Here is a 25,279-nt window from a genome sequence, read left to right on the forward strand (position 1 = left end):
CATAAATATGTAACTGCTGAGGTCCCACTATAATAAACTCAAAATCTACTCTTAAAAATTGAAGAACATACCTTTGTAAGGATGGTTTTACCATAATTTTTTGTGCTGGTCAAACCACTATTCAAATAGATATTTTTCTTTCCAATTGGACTGTAATAAGCTACAGGAAAAAACAAATGGCTTGTTCAATAATTATAATGACACAATTATATTATAATCCAATCACCTTGCTATTCCCACATATTTCATACAACAAATGGAAAACTTACCCTTTGGACAAACACCTCCATGACTGTTCGCTCTGGGAGAACCAACATAAGCTAAGCCAAGGGTTCCCATATCAAAATCTTGGTACGTGAAAAGATGTGCTAGGCAGACTTTAGATGCTTCTTCAGCAATATCAAAACTAAATTGCTTTTAAAAAAACAAAGTTCTCTTAATTAGATTATCAGTTACATCAGACTAAGAGATGTTTCAACTAAATATTCCAGAATACTACCATACTGTACAACTGCATTTTTTTACATTTTTAAAAAAACTGACGTATAGTTGATAGACATAAATTACAGATGTACAAAATATAGTAATTTACATTTTAAAGGTTATACTCCATTTATAGTTGTTATAAAATGCTGGCTATATTCCCGTGTTATATCCTTGTAGCTTATTTTATACGTAACAGTTTGCACCTCTTCATCCCCTCCCCCTATATTGCCCTTTCCCTCTCCCCACTGGTAACCACTGATTTGTTCTCTGTATTTCTTTGTCGCCACATTCACTAGTTTGCTGTATTTATGGATTGCATATATAAATGCTATCACACAGTATCCTTCTCTAACTTATTTACTTATCATAAGACCCTTTATGTCCATCCCTGTTGTTGCAGATAGCAAAATTTCATTCTTTTTCATGGCTAAGTAGTATTACACAGATACAGCACTCTATGGCTCTCAAACTAATAATCGTCTTAATTCCCCTCAAGCTTTGAAAACCTGACTTCACTTCAGTCTTGCGAGACTCTAACCAGAGAATCCAAATGAGCCACACTGTGGACTCAGCCTAGATACCATCAGATAAACAAAGTGCTGTTTTAAGCCGCTAAATTTGCGGTAATCTGTTAGAGCAGCCATGGGAAACTAACACATTAACCACACAGTAGAAAATAAATGCTCTCACTTCACAGAAGGCCATTTTACAACAAAGCAAAGGTATAGACAGTGTGTGTTAGTCGTTCAGTCGTGTCTGACTCTGCAACCCCAGGGACTGTAGCCCACCGGGCTCCTCAGTCCATGAAATTCTCTAGGCAAGAATACTGGAATGGGTTGCCATTTCCTTCTCCAGGGAAATCTTCCCAACCCAGGGATCGAACTTGTGTCTCCTGCATTGCAGGCGGATGCTTTACCATCTGAGCTACTAGGGAAGCCCATAGATAGAAACCCGGGAACAGAAATGATAAATCTTGTCAGGACAAGAATCCATATGGCATACAGTATTTACGTCATCCTTAGTTACCAGAATAAAAACACACGAATTTAACATTTCCTGGAGCACTTTCAGATCTCCACATTACACCTCTACCATCTAACACATTTTCATACCATTTGTTAATTACTGACCTCAGAGATCTACTAATAAGCTTCAAAGAGACCTGAACTAACAGAATCATGTCTAAGAAATTTATTCAGAGTAAGGAGGGTATCGTTTCCTAAAGCCCCATTACTTCACTAGATTTGCAGCGATTTTACCATTAAGAAGCATTGCTTTCTAACAATTTTCACTTTCAGTTCTGTCCACCTTGCTGTCTGCCCAGTGACAGGGGAAGAGGTCACTGCTGGGTCAGCTGGGGTGTGCTGACCCTGGTGCTCACCACCTCTAAGACATCCCCTCATTAACACAGACATGACCCATATTTTTAGAAACCACAGAATGGTGTTAAACAGTATCACACTTGGGGTTCCATGACCTACCTCTAGCAACATCTTCACATCCCAAGCATCTTTTTCTTCATTTGGGTAACTTTTTGCCATATTGAAGTGCCTTTCACCAGGTTTCACTGCTTGTGGAGACTTGAGAATGCGAATCTATACTTAAAGAGATAAAATACTTAGAACACTTCAGAAAAGTTCACAAGACTAAAATAATACTGCATTGTTTCAACTAAAAAAGACCACTGACCATTCTTAAAAAAGAAGTTTTAGGAGTCAAAACTCCATAAAATTCTTCAGTTCTAATGTCCAATGATTACAAACAAACTGAGAAGCAAAATGGTATGAAAAATATGTCAAAGAATGATTTATAAATTTGTAAGTGTACTCCTTTTTATTTCTTCTTTATTTAGTTGGAAAAAATAAAAACCTAGGCTCCGTGAGCCTAAAATCATTTATTCCAGTGATTCAGAGATGAGAATGAGATGTACAGCTCTGCACACCACAGACATAAGTTTTTTTTTTTTTAAGGGAATTTTTCCTTATACATATAGCACAAATTCATATTAATCCTACTTAAAAAAAAAAAAAAAAAAAAAGGAATGTTGGTTTCTCTCCAAAGGCTAATGCAGAAAGGAACAAAGTCATGCTCAGCTCACTGTTTCTGGCATCTCTTCCAGATCTGCCTGCCTACAGAGGGGATACTGCAGTCTGCTACCCCTCTGAGTGGTAAATTCACTGGGGTGGGCTCTGAAGCTCTGGTGCTGGGTGATCAAGGTCCATTCTGGGATGATCTAGGTGGGAGACCACTGTGACTGCACATCTAAACCACATTCTCCAACCCACCTATCATCATTAAAGAAGCTGGTATCTTAATCTCCTACCACATCAAGTTTTTTCCAAACAGGTTCCAAATTCCTAAAGCAAAAAGCAGCTTTATTTATTGGTCTGCTAAAATTCAAATATGCTGCAGCTACTTTAAACAAGTAAGACACCTTTATTGTATCATAATGGGGTAATCATCAACATATTCATGAAATGAAAAAGCAAGGTGCAAAAGAGTACAACGTACCACACATAGACAAACACATGCTATACATGCACAAAATATCTCTGGGGAGAGATATGGATGAAACTAGAGACATGGATGTCTCTGGGGAAAGGAACTGGTTTGACAACGGGTAGCTGAGGAGACTTACTTTTCACTGGCTTTTGTACCATGTGTATATATTACCTATTCAAATAAAAACTTTAAAAAGGAAATGCAAAAGAGTAAAAGAAAACGGAAAAGGGAAAAATAATTCTTAGTTTTATACAAGTACTATAAAAGTGTAACATTTATTAAAAGTATGATACATGATTTCAAAAGCTTTTTTCTTTTTATTCTCTATATTCTACACTACAGAACCTGTAATATGGCTACTTTAGTACACACAACCTGATAGAAAAGAGATAATTTCCTTAATTTACATGCCAAAATGTCTGTCCAAAGTAATAACCAATTTCAGAATACTTGCTAATAACAAGTCCTATCAATTTGGAACAGTTTTTACTATGTGATATAATTAGGATGACATTAATACATCAGTGATGGACACCATTAACAGATAGGAACTCAGAAGATTCTTAGGAAAAGAGATCTAATGGTTCTGTATGTATAAATGCCTTGAAAATGTACACACAGAATTTTTGAATGAATTTTCTAAGGCTTCAACAATGTGTTAGAATTCTAACTAAAGACATTAAGCATAATCAAAAGTAAAGCAACACAGAAGAAAAAAGGCCATGAATGCAGAAAAAAGGAAAGCTCTTAGTAGCATAAGGTTTCCTGCCTAAAAGAAGCCTAAGAACAGAATATTTCATAATCTATAAATAGTATCAAAACACTTAAGTTTATCAGATAAAAATCACTGTCATATCAGAATATTAATTCATGATTAAAGTAGAAGATAAGTTTCTGGGCTGTTAATACAAGTGACAAATATTTATACCATGCAACTTACTTGAACATTATAACAAACATCCCTTGATAAAATACCTGTTCTATCTGAATTCCATAACCTTTAAAACCTGCATTGTCCCATGAAGTGTTTCGATAGATGTCATCAACTCTGTCAATCAACTCTATCTGTGTGTATAAAAAGAGAGAAAGACATGTATATTTTACCATTCTTTGCAGTCTAATATAAGTTCTTCAGGGATTAAAAAAAAATCAATTTAAATACCACTGTAGTAAGTTTCATCAAGTAAAAAAACTGACATTAGGATGTTACTCTTAATGTTGACTGTTCTATCAAAGAAAGTATTTCTAGCCTCAAACTTAAAATGTTACCAGAATAAAGCAGTTGCACAATTAACCCCCAATTTCAGGTAATCAACTGCATAAAGAATGGAAATATTAAGTAATGGGTTTTTTCAAAAACTGCCACTCAACTATGGAAATCAAAGTTAATAGTCAATTTACCTAAAATAGCCCAAAGAAGTATCTATTCACTCTATCTCTTGCCACATACTTCAAAAAAAACAAAACCAAAAAAACCCTTCAGAAAGTAGTAAGGAGCAGTGGCACATACCACCAACACTATCCCAAACCCTCCCTAGGCAAAGTTCAGCACCCAAGCACGAGGCAGAAACAGGTATGAGGTCTCACCATGTCGCCTCGCTCCCGTCCTCTGATGGGGGCTGGGGGAGAGGTAGAGTACAGAGATTACTGAGGGAGGAGGGACAGTATAATAGCCAAGTATGATTCAAACTACAGTAGGGAAAAGATACTCATTACCTATCTTTCCTTAAGAGAAGATTTTACTGTTCAAACTGGGTAAATGAGGTTTGTTCTGGCAACTGCGAAGCATGTTACAGGTCTAAGAAATTGTTCTTTGCTTACGGTAACTCTAAGACCAAGAAATGCAATTTCTGGGAATTCCATGTGGTCCAGTGGTTAGGACTCTGCCTGCCAATTCAAGGGACACGGGTTCAATCCCTGGTCTTGGAAGATCCCACATGCCGCACAGTAACTAAGCCTGTGTGCCACAATTATTGAAGCCCGCATGCTCTAGAGCCTGCAAGTCGCAACTAGAGAAAGTCCACACTCAGCAACAAAGACCTAGAGCAGCCAAAAGAAAAAAGAGAAATGCAATTTCTAAGACAAGACCTTCCATTATATTCATATCCCTGGTGTAATGAACAAAGAAGTAAACTAAGAGGCCCTAATACAAAACCCACACTAAGAAAAGAAGCCTCTCAAGAAAGAATACCTGGGCTTCCCTGGTAGCTTGGTGGAAAAGAATCTGCCTGCCAATGCAGGAGACACAGGTTCAATCTGTGATCCAGGAAGATCCCACATGCTGTTGAGCAGCTGAGCCCTACACCTGAGCACCCAACTGTTGAATCTATGCTCCCTGACAAGAGAAGCCACAGCAATGAGAAGCCCAAGCATCCCAACAGGAGAGTAACTCGCTGTAACTAGAGAAAAGCCCGCACAGCAACCAAGACCAGCACAGCCAATAAACAAATTAATTTTAAAAAAGAAAGAGTTTCTCACTTAGGAACAAGACCTATAGTGACTTCACACACTACTCCCACTACCCTCATAATAAAATTACTTGACATGGAGGGCAAGGGAAAGAAGGGCACAAAAAACGCACAGTATGGGACCAGCAAGGCGTGGAGAAAGACGGCTTTGCTACACTGGGCTCTGCAGCACTGCAGAATGAATAGCCACATTCTCTTTAACTCCCTCAACGTCACTTCAGTCACTGCCAAGCGATCACGAGGAATGAGGTCAGACTGACAAAAAATGTCAATGAAATATGATTCCCTTGACTTTCAAAATGACAACAGTAAATGCTGAAAAATCCAGCACCAGTGGTTCTGTAATCCTGCCTTCAAATCTCTGCCCTACAGTTCCATTTATTCCACCCGGTTACGGCCTAACGATTAGGTATTTTACATGATACAAACCAAGTGACCAGTCCCTCTGATAGACACATATAAGCAAAAACAATACACACAAGTTCATACAGATACTTGTTTCCCCCACTCTGGAGTATACATCTATATGTCCCAGCAACACGACCACTGTCATCTCAACAGTGACGTTTTCACAGAGTTCAGTTCTATAAAGACAGAAGGTCTACGTTATGAACTTTCCTTAAACATAATATGCATAAAAATTGTGATGTGCTTAGAAAAGCCTAGCTGAAAGGTAAAATGGTTTTCAAAAATTTGAAAATAGCATCTAACAACTAACAATAATCAAACCACATTATTGTTTAAATAATGTTAAGAACCTCAGTGGCAGACCTCAAATATTCTAGGAAATCACAAAGCATCTGAAACAGATCTCATTTCATGACATTTCAAATTACAGCAGTCTTCTCTTAAATGGCACTTGCCCACCTACAGGAATGTTTCTGCCCATTACATCCTCCAATGTCAAATACTCACCAAGTAGTTGGTAGTTGTACTCTCTTCCCCTCTGCCCATGTATTTGTAAAAGCGATGATCTGCTACCACCAATAATTTACACGTGTTCTTCAAGGGATTGGGGTCAGCTCGTCTCTTCACCCGATGAACAAGCTCTAATATGAATTTGGATGCACTATTAAATCAAAATTCACCAAAACAAGTTTTTTTATAGCAAATTTTTAAATCTAGCATATTTTTGAAACAAATACTATTTGAGCTCAGTATCCTTAACAATATCTTGAACAAGAAAACTTTGGAGACAGAAAAGTGAAAATTAAGAATGAGATTTTCAACCTGTAACATTCAAGGGACTTCCCTGGCATTCCAGTGGTTAAGACACTGCACTGCCACTGCAAGGGGCGCAGGATCAAACCCTGGCTGAGGAACTAAGATCCCCAATGCCTTGTGGCACCGCCAAAAAAATTGAATAATAAAGTAGTTAAAAAAAAAAAATTGTAGAATCCAAAAACAAGGAAAAGTGTAAAAGTACTTCACAGAATAAAATAACCACCTATCTATTGCTCGACTATGGAGGTGTCATTTTCTTCTAGAAGACGTCTACAAATTAACTAACGTAACAGTAAAAATATCCAGATAATCCAACATTAAAAAATTAGTGAGGCTACCTCCCTGGCAGTGCAGCGGTTAAGACTCCACACTTCCAATGTAGGAGGTGCAGGTTTGATCCCCAGGCAGAGAATTAGGATCCCACATGCCACTTGGCATGGCCAGAAAAAATTTAAAAATAAAATAAAACTTGATCCTTAAATAAAACAGTAATAAATGGGCACACGATCTTTAAAACATCTCTAAATTCATCTGTCCAAGGGCTATTAATCTTCTTTTAAACAAAACATACCCTTCTTGCTACCAACTGATTTCTTATAAACGTATCTGAAGACTGCTTTTTCACCATACTATTCTGTCATTTCTAAATACCTGCTAATGAAAATGTTTTTCCTCAGATTATTCAATTTCCCCTTTCCCCAATCTTTTTTCTAGCGTTTTCAATTATTACAGGCAAAAAATATATATAACTTAAGAAATTTCTGAACAATATTGTTTCCTGTCTATAGCCATACCACCCTGAACATACCAGATCTCTCCTGAACAAAACTATTTTCAAGCCAAAATTAATACTGTAATTATTTGATAATCACATTCTTTTTTTAAAAAATCAACTAACAACCACCCCTATTGAAGACAGCTGTTATGCTTGCTTTTTATTTGAAATGTATGTTTTTCGTCTTACCATCAGGCAGCTCGCTGTCTACCAGCCCTTTCGGAAGCAACTCTTCATTATCCGCCTTTATATAACCGCACACTTTTGGAGACTGTAAACGTGAAACATTCTTGATATCTTCAGATTTATAAACTAACATTCTTTTGTCTTTCGTATCATTAATTAGTCTCCAAAGCGGCTAAAATAGGAAACAAATATAACTGAGATGGAAAATATAAAACTGCCTATTAAATTCTTATAACACCCTTTGCCTATTTTTAGATATCAGTAACATTCATTTCCAGGTTAAGTAAACTGCCTAGTCAAGACCAAGTTCTTCTCTGTAAGGACACTGGTCTCATCAGAATTAGATAGCTCATACAAAAAAAGATGCTGTGTCTGTGTATCTGTGCATCTATGTATCTCCATATCCATCATGGAAATGAAAATCAAAACCCGAAGGACACCATATCCACTAGGATAGCTGTAATCAAAAAGACATATAACAAGTATTGGCAAGGAGGTTGAGAAACTCTTGGAGAAACCCTCATCTACTGCTCGTGAGAATGGAATATGAAATACAGAACGCAGTAGACCTAAAATGCTGAGGATGTAAACTGCGGTCACTATGGAAAACCGTGCAGAAGTTTCACAAAAAGTTAAAAAAGGAGTTATCATATGACCCAACAATTCCATTCCTAGTATATTACATACCCAAGAGCAATGAAAATATACGCTCACATAAAAACCTGTTCAAAAATGTTCACAGCAGGATTAGTCATAACAGCCGAACAGCAGACACAATGCAAATGCCCAACTGATGCATCAATAAACAAAATGTGGTCTATCCAAACAATGGAATATTATTTGGCAATAAAAAGAAATGGTGTACTTGACACATGCTATAACATGAAGGAATGTCAAAAACATTCTACATGAAAATAGCCAGACACCAAAAGATCACATGTTGTGTGATTCCATTTATATGAGTTGACCAAGCAAATCTAAAGAAACAAAAGGACAAATATAAACAGAGAATAGATTAGTAATTTCCTAGAGCTGGCAGAGTTGGGGGTGGGAAGCAGATAGTGGACTTCTAAGTAATAAACCACTTGATCAATTTAAAAAGTACTAATCTTATGCTAAAGTCCTTCAGCAAACCTGATGAGTTTACTTTTAAGTGACCATTTCACAGGAAAATGTTAATTATGATCATTTTTTTACTTGGTGAAACAGAGAGGAATGAATGAAAACAGAATTCCTAACTGTCCCAAGGGAATTATTTGGAAAAGTGAGGAATCTGAGAAAATTTAACTTGGATCTTAGGGCTTCCCTGGTGGCTCAGTGATAAAGAATCCTCCTGCAATTCAGGAGACCACCTGTGATGCAGGAGACATGGGTTCAAGCCCTGGGTCAGAAGATCCCCTGGAGAAGGAAATGGCAACCCACTCCAGTATTCCTGCCTGAGAAATCTCATGGACAGAGAACCCTGGCAGGCTACAGTCCAGGGGGTCAAAAGAGTCAGACACAACTAAGTGACTAACCACCATCACCAACTTGGGTCCTAAATGCACACATTTTTGGACTAAGAAAAGATGATCTTAAGGAAATAAGCAAACATGTGCATTCTGGCAGAAACAATGCTGCACACTCCCCCTACTGTTTATCTTTCTGAGCACAGGAGGTTAGCTTTTCCAGCCTCTCCTGTAGGCAGATCAGAGACAAGAGTTCTGGAACGTGGGCAGAAGTGACGCAGGCCACTTCTAAGCCTGGCCCATAAAATTCCCCTGTGGGATTCTCCAGCTGTTTCCCTTCTGTGGCAACCTCAGAGATGTGTTCATGTTCCAGAGTATTCTCTAGAGACGCAGAAAACACTTCAACCCACAAATCAGGCGCAAACAGTTTGTTTTCTGGACCGGTATCTGACATGCAGTGATGTGTCTCACACAAACGTGGCTCCTCTGGGCTTGTTTCGACTGCTACGGTTTCAATGAAAGAGTGGTCAGAGCCTAAGTGTCCTATAGCTTCGTCTTTTAACTTCTCAGACTATGAACTGTCACCTTTTATTGACCATGTACTTCTAGAGCATCTATGAAAGAGATTTCCCTTTCATCTTTGAAAAGCTTTACCTTTTGGAGATTATTAAGAGAAAGAATAAAGAAAAGAGGAGGGAAAGAAAGTTTCCTCTTCTATTATCCATCCCACATATGACTTTCTCTCAATTGTTGTACTCAAAAATACAGAGTGTGTCCTATGACAGTATCTTAGGTATGCTTTTTAAAAGTCTTTCATCTATTTTTCTGGTCTTAAAAAATAAAACTTAAATACAAGGAGAAAAGAAGTATAATTAAAGACCTTTTTCTCCCTAAAACAACTGTGAAATGGCTTTCTAAAAATAAGAGACATACGCTCCTTGAAAAAAAATTGACATGCAGACTTACCTCTACATTATATTCTGCCCCATCTGTGTTGATTCTTATTGTAATATCATCATCTCCTATGTGTGCTAGAACCCTAGAGTCAGGCTCACCTTAAAAAAAAATAGCCATTATTAAAAAAAATTTAAGTCCAAAAATCCATGCACTACTGTTGATAAAAGTCTACCACACCCTTCTACAGCGTGGAATGCGCCCAGGCACCATGGAGATCTAAGGAACATAGGCCCAGAAAGTGGGTGGGTATTCTCACTCCCGAGGAGGAATCTCAACTCTAGTCATCTAAAACCGGCCTCTTTCCCTCAGGTCTCTGATGAGAATTATCTAGAGTATGTTACAGAACAAAAGAGAAAGTACAAATTTTCTTCTGGAATAACTTTACCTACTCTGGGGTAAGAAAGAGGCAGGAAGCATGATCTAGAATATACAGGTCTGGAACTATACTTTTTGAGTATTTTAGGGCCATTTTTTTCTTATTGCAGAAAAATTTCCAGAAGTAAACTGCAATTGCTTATTTAATATATTAAATAAATACATGATAGAAGTAAAATAATTGATCTATGATCCCATCTTCCTTGCTTACAATCTCATAAGGGAAGTCTACAGTCCTTCCCTGGAGACAAAAGGAGGTTAAATTCATATGACTTAAGAGCAACTCTCGGAGAAGGCAACAGCAACCCAGTCCAGTACTCTTGCCTGGAAAATCCCATGGATGGAGGAGCCTGGTAGGCTGCAGTCCGTGGGGTCGCAAAGTCGGACACGACTGAGCAACTTCACTTTCACTTTTCACTTTCATGCACTGGAGAAGGAAATGGCAACCCACTCCAGTACTCCTGCCTGGAGAATCCCAGGGACGGGGGAGCCTGGTGGGCTGCCATCTATGGGGTCGCACAGAGTCGGACATGACTAAAGCAACTTAGCAGCAGCAACAGTAGCAGTAAGAGCCAACTCTATTGTACAATCAACATACCCAATCAGTAATAACATGCTGGATAATACCCATTTCCTCCTGTTTGCATGCTTCTGCTTTCAGACTTACAAAGCTCAAATAAAAGAGACAAACAATAGAACTTCTTTGCCACCCCATTCTCCTCCCCTCAAAAAAGAAAATACAACTCTGGTTTAATCTGGATACCCAACCTCCCAGTAGTGGTAGCAGTGTTAGTCACTCAGTCATGTCCAACTCCTTGTGACCCCACAGACTGTAGCCCGCCAGGCTCCTCTGTCCATACACGAGGGCAAACAAATGAGCACCTACTCACCAACCACATGTCCGCTAAAGAAGTCCTGCCATTTGACGGGATACTCCCTTTCATCTTTCCCATCTACCACCACGACTTTGAAATTTTTGGAAAAGCGTTCAGTACTTGATGTCAGGTATAATTTAAAATGCCTAAAGAAAGAATGCATCTCAACTTGAAGCACATAAACCTTTAGGAGGAGAAGCTTCAATTGCTTATTGAACATTCAACATCAATAAGCATTTATAACATGTATACCCCTGACCCAATACAGTAATTCACCTTTCAGGAATGTATCCTAAACAGACACCTAGACAAAGTATATTTATAAAAGATATTCCCTGGAGCACTGTTTGTTACATCCATCTGCAGGGTACTAAAAACAGGAATATTTCTGCAGCTGTTACAAATGAGGTAAATCTACGCTATCTATATCACCCACACGTATATAGGTCTACATGCAAAAAATACTCATTAAATCTTGTGGAAGTTTATACGGAAACTCGCTGGGTCTGGGAAACTTCTTCTAATTCTAACAGAATTAGAAGTAAAAACCTCTTACACTTGCTATCTGCTTTTTTAGGAAGGGGGCCCCAAGCCGTAAGAGATCTTAGTTCCCCTACCAGGGATTGAACCCTCACCTGCTGCAGTGGAGGCCTGGAGTCTTAACCACTGGACTATCAGGGACATCCCTCTGCAGTATTTTTTTAAAGCTAGGTACATATATTATTTTAAAATACTTGTTGGAGAAGGCCTATCCCATATATAAAGAAAAAGTCAGCCCATTTATATTCCCCTAATGTTTTTGATATGAATAAAACTCTCTAAAAAGACTTTGGAAAGAAGCCTGCAATTATCTAACAAATTTACATCTGCAAAACATGAGATATTAAAATTAACGACCAAATAGACCACACATCTATCCATGTATGCTATGACATAAGAGCAATTCAATGAGGAAAGAGCACTGAATTGTAGACCCAGCTCACCACTAGGCTGTGAGCTAAATAAATCCTTTATCTCTAAAGCTCAGTGTCTTCATGTATAAAATGAAGACAGTACTCAGTATAAGGCTGACAATTCTAAAGCAGCACAAAAGTATTACAACCACTGAATTAATTAAAATTCTTTGTCAGAATTCCAAAAAATAAATTATACCATCATTAAACAACAATAAACAACCATCATTAACACTTTTGGAACACACATTTAATTTTTAAAAAATAGTCATTAGTATGAATTTTAGAATAAGCAATACATTATTATAAGAAGCCTGACAGACTATAATTATACTAATCACAAATCTTTACAATGTAACTAAGATTTAATTAGACACTCCAATTTTTCTGCTTTTACCAAACCAAGTACCCCACTGCCCCAACATTATTTTATGAATACTTCAAATTACCTTTTCAAGGCTGAAAAAGTCAGTAGTGTTTCTAAGTGTGTCGAGGCCTGCAGCTCCCTCTTTCTCACAGAATGCTGCTGGATATTGGATAAGGAGAGGATATCGTAGTCCGAGAGCAAAGAATCAAGCTTTTCTGAAATAAAGGTAAAAAGATTATTAACACTGAAACCTAAGAATCAATTGTAATACCATTAAAACAACAAACTCTTCCTGATGTAATGTCCCAGTAGTATCAAAGTATTCTCTTCAAACACACACACACACACTCACACACCCCTGAATCTAATTAAGATAGAACTTACAGTTTTTAAGACAAAAAGGGATTAGAGGTTGCCAAATTAAATAACCACCTTAGGAAGTAACCAGCCACACCCAGAATGTTCCATTCCTGCAAAACAAATGACCCAATTTTTCCAGGAAACAAATGGCACGAGAAAGAAGGGAGGGGTGCAGACAGAAGAGACTTAAGAATACAGGAAGCAAGTCGAGGTGTGAGCCTTCAGGGCTCCAAGGTCTAGCGAATGGGTTCTGGAAAGAGACCTGGAACATGTGAACCTAAGTCCATGTCCATGTCCTAATCATTTTAATACCTCAGAGAATATTATAGTATGCAATGAACTAACTTCTAAATTCAAGGCATTTATGGCTATATGTTCAGAATTTCTAAGAACAAGGCTGCCTACATGACCTGCCCACTGCCCACCTGGGCAACATCAATTCCTTACCACTTGATGTAAAGTAACATGAGCAACAAATGCACCAATGGTCTGGGCAAACCAAACTGGAAAAGCAAATCTTTTATAGGAAAAAAAAACCATATTCCAAATTAGAGAGCAAAATAGTGGCGATTTCCCTATCACCGTGCCCTCAACAGATGCAGCAGAACAGCATCCCATGGGACACCAAGAAGTGCAGTGCTACGACCAAATTAATCCCTAACAAGAAAAATCTAACACTTTTTTACCAGACTGACTTGGAACCCAAGAAAAGCAAAGCTGCACTGCCACAAAGGCAGAACAAGCACTTGTAAGTTCCTGTTTGGCAAACAGCAAGAGTAAACACTGTAGGTAGAAGTCACTTTTTATCAACAGCAACTCTGCTGTCTCTCCCACAGTCAGGAAGACTTCTGGAAGACACTTTTGGTGACTTAAGTCTCTGTAAAAACTGTCTAAAAATATCTGAGCCGATGTTTCCTTTCCTCTCAACAACTATCACTGCAGAAGCAACGGTATTCAAAATCATTCCAGTGGACTTAGAATGTCCTCAAAATAGAGCAGCAGGAGCTTAAAATACAAGTCTGTTGCTGGTACAGTTAAAAATGCCTACAAAACCATTTTTAAAAGAATCTACCCTATACTTTTCTCCATCCTTTTCTCCTAAATACCCTCAACTGGTTCTTTCATCCATTTATTCACTATGTGCCAACCACTGGTCTAGGGGCTAGGAGACAGCATTCAACGAGCAAAGTCCTTGCCTACAGCAGTGGGAGAGACAGCCAACACCCAAAAGCACCCATGCCAGTGCTGCGGCATGAGAGTAGGGGAGCAGAGGCAGACAGCAGGGAGGGCCAGTGTCCAGAGTGGCCGAAGAAGGGAAAACGCCTCACTCTCACACGGTATTCAAGCAAACCTGCAGAGGCAACTACTATGTAGGCAAAGGAGGCTTAGTCAAAGTCCATTCAAGGCTCTGAGTCAAGACTAAAGGGGTAGCAAACTTCACACTCATTGGGTACCAACCATTTTCTGTTAACAAAAATTTGCCTTTTATTTTTATTCCAGAGGAAAGCTGTTTTGGAAGGCGTAAATCTCCTTTATGCCAATGGATGGTTACTGGTGACTTGACCTTGCTAATTATAATGCTTAGAGGCACCAATGAAAAACCTTCAAGAAGCTTGTCATTTATCCAACAATTTGAGTGTTTTGTTTCCTATAAGACTCCATACTAGGCATTTTACGTTATCTTCACAAACATCCTTGGGATATTTTCCCTACCTTCCACAGACTCAGAGAGAAGAGTATCACAAAGCTAACACAGCACAGCACAAGGATTTTAATTGGGGCCTGTCTGGCTGAAAACCTCAAGCTTTATTGATTTCAACTTTGAAACTGCTTAAAAATAGCCTAGCTCTTCCTGGACCCTCCACTTCTTGGTCTCCTCCTTTTTGATGTGTCAATCAAACATGATTCTGCCTCCCTCTGAATTCTGCAGCCTTTTGTTTACACCTCTCTCCTGGCATTTTTGAGTTATTATTTGTCTTATCTCACAAACAGACTGTAAGACAGCCAAAAGTGAGCTCCGTTTTAAAATCACAGTGTCCTTACCTCACGACACCTGGCACAGAACCCTGCACAAAACGGCACTCCCACGTTCACAAATTGCACAGATTCTCAACGCTGAGGTGCTGACACAATCCTTTAGCCCTTCAGCTTCCTTGATACAGGTTGGTACATGGACTGAGTTTCACTCAAGATCATAATCACTCCTACTGACTGGAATACTATAGTTTTATTGTCAACGATACAGGCTAGTTGTTCTCAGAGTGTGCTCCCCACAACCAGCATCACCTGGGAATCTGCTTTCTCCTCAGTTCTCCACAATCGGAAATTCTAGGCAAAGGGCCGTCATTTGTGTCTAAGGTGCCTTCCAGGTGATGCTGACGTTCATTCCAGTCTGAGAACCACTGAACTAGGCAACTAAGGAAACAGCTCAAAGCGAAGGGAAAAATCTTCAAGGATAAAGATGTTCACTGTTCAGTCTTGCATTAGTTTTAAGAACAAAAAGCTGGAAACAAACTAAGTACCTGGCAAACAGAGAAGGGACAGCACTTCCTAATGACAAAGAAAAGAAATCTGCAACCATTTAAAAGCTGCCAACAGACTGTAAGAACATGGGAAAATATTTACACTATAATATTAAACAAAGGTAGATTTTTAAATCTATTCCTATTGCATGACCTTAACTATGTACAAAAATAGGGCTAGGAAAAAAATAAGAGCAAGATAGTAACATCACTGGTTATCTTTGGGTATTTTTCTATAATAAGCACTTTTAAAAGGGAATTAGCTAAAGCATGTTAAAGTACTTAACTAATATGTTTCCACTGTAATTTACCCTCTTTAGTTTTTAACTAGAGATCTCAAACCGGACAGCCTGCAGCCATTACAGACAGACAGCAGATGCCTCTTGTCCTACACTCTTGAGCTCCTGCTCTTATGCAAGCAGTAACCTCTCAGATGCTCAATATTTCACTGCACTTCACCAACTATTGGTGATCCAATTTTCCATAGCTTTTTCAAAAGCATTTCTATTTCCCCCATCCAAATCCAAAAATCTCCAAAAACTTAAATATAGAACACGTAACTTCCTGCGGTAGAGTTTACAACAGTCAATACCAGACAATGCTAAGAGAACTATCTTATCAGCTCAGGGTGCGTTCGTGTTCTCTCTTTCAGAAACTCCACAACGGCTGCCCAGCACCCACCACATGAGAACACTTTCCTCACTTCCTACAAGTTGCTCCAGCAATCACCCTGAACAACCAAGCTTTTCTCATTTCAGCTGCTACAAATACAAATTAGAAAAAGACACTATTTAAAAGAGTACAGCATACAATTTATAGTTTACTGGGCTTCCCTGATGGCTCAGTGGTAAAGAATCTGTCTGCCAATGCGGGAGACTTCGATTTGATCGGGAGGATCCAATCCACTGGAGAAAGAAATGACAACCCACTCCAGTACTCTTGCCTGGAAAATTCCAAGGACAGAGGAGCCTGGCGGGCTACAGTCCATGGAGTCGCAGAGAGTCGGACACGACTTAGGGACTCAACAACAACAATACAGTGCACTGTTCAAGAGTACCGTATCATTTAGGATCTCCTCCCAAACCTCTCAGCTCTCCACCGCCACGTGTTAGTTTCCCTCACTTGGCCTCTTCTGCCTAGCCCTCCTTAGGGACCCGACTCTTACTCACTGCTATTTAAGGCCTTCCACCCCCACCCCTTTCTTACAAACACATCCTGCACATATTCTTCCCCTTTCCACCAGACCCCACCTACTCATTTACTCAACAAATATCTGCTGAAAACCAACCATCTTCCAAGCACTAGGGATATTAATGGAGAGAAAGAAGATATATTTCCAATATTGTGACTTTGGGAGAAAGAGCATGATACTCCCCCACCCCCCCAACAATAAAATCCCGATACAGTACTTCACAAGTCTAGGGAGAGGAAACTGCAAGAAGCTATAGAAGGACACAGAGGGAGCATGACCAGTGTGGCAAGCCATGGATACTTCCCCAGAGAACAGCAGTGAAGTTAAAACCAAAAGGATGAGGAGGCGGCCAAGAGAAGAAAAGGACAGGGTTCTCAGTGAGGGCGTATCTACGCTGAGGTCCACAAGAAATACACTCAGAGAACTGAAAGCAAGCCAGGGAGGCTGCAGGGCAGGATGGCAGGGAGAATATGAACAGGTGGGAGGCTGGAGAGGCAGGCAGAGGTCTGGTCAGGGAACTGAATTAAGGATGCAGGACTTCGGACAAGGGCAACAGGTATCAATTGGAAATTTCACCCTGATTGTGAAACCAAATCCCCTAAAACAAAGTTCTCCTGCTGAGCTTATGATCAACCTCTCTCTCCAAAACTTGGGACTGAAACCAAGCAGGACCCTCCCAGGTACAAAAGCCTTTCTGTCTCCTGTTGCTTGTTTGTAGAAAAGGCTTTAGCCTCCCAAGCATTCCCTGAGTTCCAAACGGCAGATTCAGGCAATTGCTAATTAGAGAAGTGAGGGACTACAGAAACAAAGAAAAAGCAGTCAAGAAACAATCGAGTCCAAGTTCCTCCTCCAGGGATATACAGAACCTAATGACACAAACCTCTGAGTAGTTCTGCAGGAACTAGGACCCCTCCCCGCCCACCCCCCACCCCCGCCGCCCCCAGGTGGAGGATGGTGACGACAAGCTGACCACCAGAACGCAGACCCAACTGGTTGGAACCAGAAGGTTGAAGATCAAGACTCATGAAACACCACCCTGTTGCCTCACCACCAACCAACTGGAAGGTCATGCTCCCTGCAACACTCACCCCAAATGTTACCTTTAAAAACCACAGGCAGCCAGGAAGATGGATCTGAGACAAGTCTACATCTCCCACTGGCGCCCTCCCAATCAATAAACCTTTTTCAGCTTCAAACTCAGACATTTCCATTTGTTGGGCCTCACTGTGCGTCAGGCACATGAACCTGGGTTCAACAACTGCAGTGACTCTCTGCGAACCCACAGACTGTACAGTTCATGGACTTCTCCGGGCCAGAACACTGGAGTGGGTAGCCTTTCCCTTCTCCAGGGGATCTTCCCAACCCAGGGATCGAACCCAGGTCTCCCACATTGCAGGCAGATTCTTTAATTCCCTGAGACTCAGATTCCCTGAGCCACCAGGGAAACCCTGAAGGGGCTAGAGGACGACAAACCTGCAGTCTGGGAAATCAGCTAGTAAGCTGTTGAGCAATCCGGGCAGAGATCACTTGCTGACCCTCAAGCTTCTCACTTGGATATCTGGGTAGACAGTGGCACCATATTCACTGAGATTACAAAAAAGAAAACACAACTGGGAGCAGGTTTGGGGAAGGGATTTGTTAAAAAGAAAACACAAGTCTATGATACCAAATCAGGCTTAATACCTAACTTAACCGTAGTATCAATCTTCACCAGCAAAGTAATCTTAAGCAACAAGTTTGAAATTGCCTGGTCACCACCAAGGAGGTAATCCATCACAAGGGCCCCTTCATCCCACAGAGGAAGAAGAGATATTCCATATGATAAAATCCTTGCCAGTTCCCTTTCCCCCTAAAAAGATGATGTCTTGGCCTAAAAACTACCCTTTTCTTTCACTCACAGCGCCCGTGTCCCACCCTTCTTCCTATCCAAAGCTTCCAATTGGTCCAAACCCTCAGAGAACCCTTCCAGCTGCTGGCAGGCATGCTGCCCAATGCATAAAGTGCCTCGTCAAGCCAATTAGATCTTCATGTTTACTTGGCTGAGTTTTGTTTTTAACAGGTTGACATACGGGGACAAGTGGATGCTGAAAGATTCTGAAGTTCTACACCTTGTTCCTTTACATACAGTCTGCCATTATTCATTTACACAGAACTTTTTTGCATTAAGTCATCATATGTTTGCAGTTGCATCACTGAAAATTCAGTGATTTTAGGCAGAGAAAGAGTAAATCTGTTAGTCTATGATGTTCAAAATCAATTATCAGTGATAAAAAAACAGCTGATACTTCCTTCTTTACGTTCTCAAAGAATACAGAGAAATCTGCACCTTCAGGTCTGCAACAAACCAGCTTTCTGGATCCAGAAATGGAGTGGCCCACAGGTTTGATAAACCTTCCACTCCACCTTTCCCTCAAACCTGAATTGTTGTATCTTCAGGATATGCTTTTATGGCCACTGACTTTGGTACAATGACATAAAATATACCCTTACTTCATTCATCATGTCCAGGGTCAAGTTTTTAAAGTAAAACTGATTTTTGGGAAAAAAATTTTTTTTAACATCAGAGACATTTTGTTTGGGGTATAGCTGATTAACAATGTTGTGGTAGTCAGGTGAACAGCAAAGGGACTCAGCCATACATATACACATGTATCCGTTCTCCCCCAAACCCCACTCCCATCCAGGCTGGCATATAACAATGAACAGAGTTCCATGTGCAACACAATAGGTCTTTGTTGGTTATCCATTTTAAGTACAGCAGTGTATAGAAAACCTTCCCAAAGTCCCTGACTATCCCTTCCCCCTGGCAACCGTAAAGTTCATTTGCTAAGTCTGTGAGTCTCTTATTAAAACTGATTTTTAAATAATGAAGTGTTGGAAGAATCTGGAAACATTTGTGAACTTTTTACTTGATTTCTCTTTTCTTTTTGCAATCAACTGCCTCTTCCTGGAATTCAGCTTACGGTTGTCATGCAGCGCTGCTGGAGCACTCTGCTCACTCTCCACGACTCTGCTGCACAGAGTATGAAGAGTTCCTCCAAAAGACACAACCAGAGTCACGTCCCCACTTCTCGCACAAGTGGGAAAGGTAAAGTTAGGGCTGTAATCAAGTGTGTATTTCGCTTGTGCAGAAGACACAGGAGACGTGACTGCTCTTTAGTACTCCTCCAAATATGCAGGACAAGGGAAAAGCCTGGTCACGTTGCAACGAGCCCTAGGCATGGGAGAATCCCTCCCTGGGACTAAGGGATAAGAAAAGAAGAAATGGGCTTTCTGTGAGGTGGTGGGCCCCAAAGACTGGGAACTAAAAACTTCATTTTACGGGTTTATACCAGTTAGGCAGGATGAAGGGTGAGCTGCCTCAAATAACTCCTTATCAAGAGCCCTTCAACTTGGCTGGGACTAAACCTGGGCCAAAACTCTCCAGCAAGACCAGTCAAAGGGAAACTGAGCCAAAGGGAAAGTAAGCCTAGCTCAATGTGTGCTTAGTCGCTCAGTCCTATTCGACTCTTTGTGACCCCACAGGCTCCAGGTCCATGGGATTCTCCAGGCAAGAATACTGGAGTGTGCAGCCATTCCCTTCCCCAGGGGATCTTCCCGATCCAGGGTATTCCCAAACCCAGGTCTCCCACATCGTACTTGGATTCTTTACTGTCTGAGCCACCAGAAAAGCCCCAGCCTAAGGGAACCTTGAAAAAACCCTGGATTGATCCATAAGGCTCTCTGCAGCTGAAATGGATGCAAATCCAGGTTAAGAAATGAGATTACTTCCACAGTTTGCAACATTGCTGCCTATTCCTGGATTAAATCTTGTCTCCTATTTACATTCTTCTAATCAAATAGATAAGAAATTTTGGGTATGTGAAGTAAGTGGACATTTGAAGTATCTGTGAATACTGAGATGGATACACGAGAGTGGAGCTTCAGAGAACAAGCCTAGGTCAGAGATCTATATTTGGTAGTTATCAGAACAGTCAAATGGTAAGTGAAACCAGAGTAGCAGAAGAGACGGTCAAAGCTTACAACTCTTATTCTAAAATCATGGCATCTGGTCCCATCACTTCATGGCAAACAGATGGGGAAAAAGTGAGAAACAGTGGCAGATTTTATTTTCTTGGGTTCCAAAATCACTGCGGATGATGACTGCAGCCATGAAATTAAAAGACGCTTGCTTCTTGGAAGAAAAGCTATGACAAACCTAGACAGTGTATTAAAAAGCAGAGATATCATTTTGCCAACAAAGGTCCGGCTAGTCAAAGCTATGATTTCTCCAGTAGTCGGGTATGGATGTAAGAGTTGGACCAAAAGGAGGCTGAGCACTGAAGAATTGATACTTTTGAAGTGTGGTGGTGGAGAAGAGTCCCATGGACTGCAAGGAGATCAAACCAGTCAATTCTTAAGGAGATCTACCCTGAATATTCACTGGAAGGACTGATTCTGAAGCTCCAATGCTCTGGCCACCTGATGTGAAGAGCCAACTCACAGGTAAAGATCCTGATGCTAGAAACGAGGGCAAGAAGAGAAGGGGGCAACAGAGGATGAGATGGTTGGATGGCATCATCAACTCAACGGATACTGAGCTTGAGCAAACTCCGGGAGAGAGTGAAGGACAGGGAAAACCTAGTGTACTGCATGCAGTTCATGGGGTTACAAACAGTCAGACACAACTTTGCAACTGAACAACAACAACAACTCTTATTAAAAGGCAGGAAAATAAAAAACAACAACACAAGAGGGACGTAGGGGAGGAGATACCCAGCTCCTTGGCTCACTTTAGGACTAAGGGACATATGAGAATGCACTTCATTTCACCTCGCTACCTCTATGAAAGTGAAGTCATCTCCGACTCTTTGCGGCCCCATGGAGAGTGTAGCCTACCAGGCTCCTCCATCCATGGGATTTTCCAGGCAAGAATACTGGAGTGGGTTGCCATTTCCTTCTCCAACCTCTATGAAGGTTTCCCTGTGAAGACTTTTCCTGTCCTTTCCTCCCTCCCTCCCAATCTTCTGACTCTTCAAATTATACTTCCAACAGAAAACACTCACCACCTCTCACAAATACAAAACGGTGAAGTAACCGACATTCAGCCAACTGGGCCTTGAAAGACACCTACGCTTAATGTTCTGGAAAACCCCATGAAGGCCAAAAGGAATTCTCCAGTTTCCCTACCCTGACTCTCTGCTTAACTCTTCATTCTATTTTAGAAATAGTTTATCTCTTTCACTAGTACACAGCAGAGCTGCATTAAATTTCTCTTGAAGTAAAATGGGGTGGGCAAGTTGTTTCAGTTTCAATAGAATCCATCCTGTAAGCAAAATTTACATCAAAAGAGGAAGTCAGATGTCAAAATACTGAGCAGAATGATACCATCAATAATGAGAAATGAGCACTGCAAAGTGGAGAATCCCCACACTAATTACCTCAGGGTACACGTTTCAGATACAAACTTTCCCCCCTCATCTGTGACAGTATTTTTTTCTTTCCACCCACTATATTCTCTTTTATTAACTGTTACACAGAGAAAACTTTTGAAATCAAAGTGAGACTTATATACCCCAGCTGCAACCTCAACAAGATACTATGACTAGGCTCACATGACTCATAAATTTCCTAAATTATGCAATTTGTAACAGTTCAACTGAAATCATTTTCCATGGTCTATGCAGTACTCCAAAAGCCAGGATTCTATTATATATATGTATTCTTCAGAAAATGTTGTCAAACTCCTAATTAATATTTAGCACTGTGGTTATATATGGTAACATTTATAGGATAAGAAGGCTGTTAAACAATAAACCACATTCTTTAACTATGAAATTACTCATTGGCCTTGACCAATTCAATCTAAATGCTAGGGCAGGGTTAAGCAACAAATTACATTCAAAGCCATCAAACACATGCACACACGCACACACAAACATTTTTCAAAAGGAAAAATACCCACAAGGCATGTATTTATTGGCATATATTTATCGTACTAATGGTACGAACCTGACAGGTCACCACACTTTTCTGAGACTCATCTTTCTTGCCACTTTATTTAAAAAACTAGACATGATCTCCAAGTTTCATTTCAATTCTAACACTAAATGCCTCTATCAGGAACGTCCTTGTTTTCTCTTTTCAGCTACTTAACCTTACAGCCGGGCTCAATATCATCACCTACTTCAGGGAGCCTTCACTAGCCTTCCCCAGCTAGTTTCAGTACCACCTGATGAAAATAATTCCCTGCCATAATGTCTTCTGACAGTCTCCTTCATACTCTTCTAGCATTTTCTGCTTAGATCTCTCTATTCCACTATACCAAAAGCTTTCTGAAGATGGATTTGTCTGATCATTATACTTTCAATGTCACACATATTACCTGCATACAGTATGTGTTCTTCAAACATGCAGTGAATAAATGGCTAAGTCTGTGCATTTTTCTGGCACCAACTGTCTGCATTTTGCAAATAAAAACACATGGTCAAAAAACAAAAACAAACAAACCCTTAAGATTTGCGACTGTTCCTGAGAATAGATCTAGAAAGCAAGGTTTTCTCAGAAGAAAACATAGATAGTGCAGGTACTATGTGCATTCCTAGGATTCGTGCTACTTAAAGATTCCCACTTGTGAACAAGAGAATGATAACAAAACTGAAAGTCGTATTAGTGGTACAAATATTTGCATTTCAGTTTTGTTATTCTCTTGTTCTCAAGTGGGAAACATTAAGTAGCATGAATCCTAGGAATGCACATAGTACCTGCACTATCTATATCTTCTTCTTTTTTTAATATTAGGGCTTCTCTGGTAGCTCAGCTAGTAAAGAATCTGCCTGCAATGCAGGAGACCTAGGTTCAATCCCTGGGTTGGGAAGCCCCCTGGAGACGCGAAAGGCTACCCACTCCAGTATTCTGGCCTGGAGAAGTACACAGACTACTACTCCATGGGGTCAAAGAGTCTGACACAACTAAGCACCTTTCACTTTCACTTTTTTTTTCCTTATGAAGTGGATCCTTACCTTCTTCCTCCATCCTGACCACCCCTAACTTACCACTGTCCTTCAGTCTGTATTAACTTACCACATCTCAGCACTTCCTACCAGGTTCTCCCTAGCAGTTCATTAAACTAATCACCTGCAACTCATTTTCAATCTGAGATCATCACAAAGCAGTAGTTCAGGTGAGAACACAACACCTTTAATACTTTCCATCAAATACGGTTTTTGTCCATTTAATAAGAAAAAAGAATTGCCGGGTAAAGTAATGCAAATTTTTTACTGGCCATAAAAAAATCTACATAGTATCTCAGTCTGCACAATATTATATTACATGGCATCATGGTGAGATTTGGAAACCAAAACAACCATGAAAAATCACCGAAGCTAGAGCTTCTCACAGTGGGAAAATACAATTTCATACTTATTACTAATTAACCAAACTCTCTTACATGTTAACTTTTAACAGATAGAGAACCCTAACGGTCACTGTAAGTTTTCAAAAACTTCCACCAAATTTCACATCTCTCAATGTTAGTCCTTTAAAATCCAAACTCTTCAGAAAATCTAAATAACTCTCTACTTCTATCCTCAAAACTAATCAAATTGGGGGTCCCTGATCATTTTTGTTTAAAATGACAAGGCAGGCATTCACAGTAAATGGCATCACGAGCTGGCCTGGCAGGTTTAAGAACCTCCAACAAGCAGCTACATTTTAAATAACTACACACACGCTTATGTTCGCAAAATGCAATTCCCCAGTCACCGCCTTCCAACCAGATTACAGCCTAAGCACCTTCTAGGCAGAAAATCTAGTTCGCTTCCTTAGAGCCGTGGAAGAGATGGGGAGCTCTGGGGCTTTTCTATCCTCCTCCAGAATCCTGCCTTTGCTAAGAACAAAATGTAGCTTTGTTAGCGGGGCAGGACCGGGACCACATCTCCCTCTCCGAAGACGAGCCGTCACCCCTCCCTGCCTTACCGCTTTCCGGAACACACGCCCAAACACAAACTCGAGGGGCAGACCGCTCCCAGGCCCGCAGTCACTAACCGGAGGGCCCCCACCCGACCCCAGGACCCCTTTCCCATTCAGAGAGACAAGCCCAGCTCCTTTACTTCCCCGACTCCGAGAGCCACACCCCCTTCCTACACCGAAAACTTCGGGACGCGCCACCGTCGTCCAACACCCTGCCTCCAAACACCTGAGAGATCCCGCTCGCCTGCTCTTCCCCCTAAAAGCTGCGCGCCCCAGGCACCCGGAGCCAACTCCCCAGGGTCCTTACCGAATCGCCGCGGGGAGCCCCGCTCGTCAGGAGGTCGCGGCGCCAGCACCAGATGAACCAAGCTGGTCAGCAGGAGGACACGGTGCCTCATGGTCCCGGCCCGGCCACCGGCTCCACCTCTCTTGGGGGGCAGCCTTCGCCTGAAGGGGGGGCTAGGGACGCCGCTCACATTGGGAGATGAGGGGATCCGCCCGGGCCGGCCCTTCAAGCTTCTTATTCCTCCCGCGCCGCCTACCGGAAGACTCCTGAGCCCGGCTAGAGGCCCCCAGGAAGTGCAAGCAGAGTTCCCAGAGGCTGGCGCAGCCTGCTTCCGGCCGCCGCCGACCCCCGCA

General features: G+C 40.8%; 1 protein-coding gene across 9 annotated transcripts in view; it reads right to left on the reverse strand.

Moving 5' to 3' along the window:
• ADAM17 (ADAM metallopeptidase domain 17) overlaps positions 1–25,223 on the reverse strand; it is a 50,871-nt gene extending 25,648 nt beyond the window's left edge. For 3 of the 9 annotated variants that reach the window (XR_006059101.2, XR_006059100.1, XM_004005676.6), the window contains exons 1-10: positions 24,948–25,223; positions 12,699–12,831; positions 11,312–11,442; positions 10,056–10,144; positions 7,645–7,813; positions 6,372–6,505; positions 3,964–4,053; positions 1,968–2,081; positions 270–414; positions 72–160 (exon numbers count right to left, since the gene is read on the reverse strand). Coding sequence is in view for 7 of the 9 variants with exons in the window: in XM_004005676.6 (XP_004005725.1) it covers positions 72–160; positions 270–414; positions 1,968–2,081; positions 3,964–4,053; positions 6,372–6,505; positions 7,645–7,813; positions 10,056–10,144; positions 11,312–11,442; positions 12,699–12,831; positions 24,948–25,038 (1,185 nt within the window). In the remaining 2 variants the exon portion in view is untranslated. Of the gene's footprint in view, positions 1–71; positions 161–269; positions 415–1,967; positions 2,087–3,963; positions 4,054–6,371; positions 6,526–7,644; positions 7,814–10,055; positions 10,145–11,311; positions 11,443–12,698; positions 12,832–18,163; positions 18,275–24,947 lie in introns of those variants that run through there. The other 6 variants (XM_060411843.1, XM_060411842.1, XM_042245772.2 and 3 more) reach the window with 6 other exon arrangements.
• Positions 25,224–25,279: the final 56 nt, after the last annotated feature.

The sequence above is a fragment of the Ovis aries genome, chromosome 3 (assembly GCF_016772045.2).
Source record: "Ovis aries strain OAR_USU_Benz2616 breed Rambouillet chromosome 3, ARS-UI_Ramb_v3.0, whole genome shotgun sequence".
Lineage (NCBI taxonomy): Eukaryota > Metazoa > Chordata > Mammalia > Artiodactyla > Bovidae > Ovis > Ovis aries.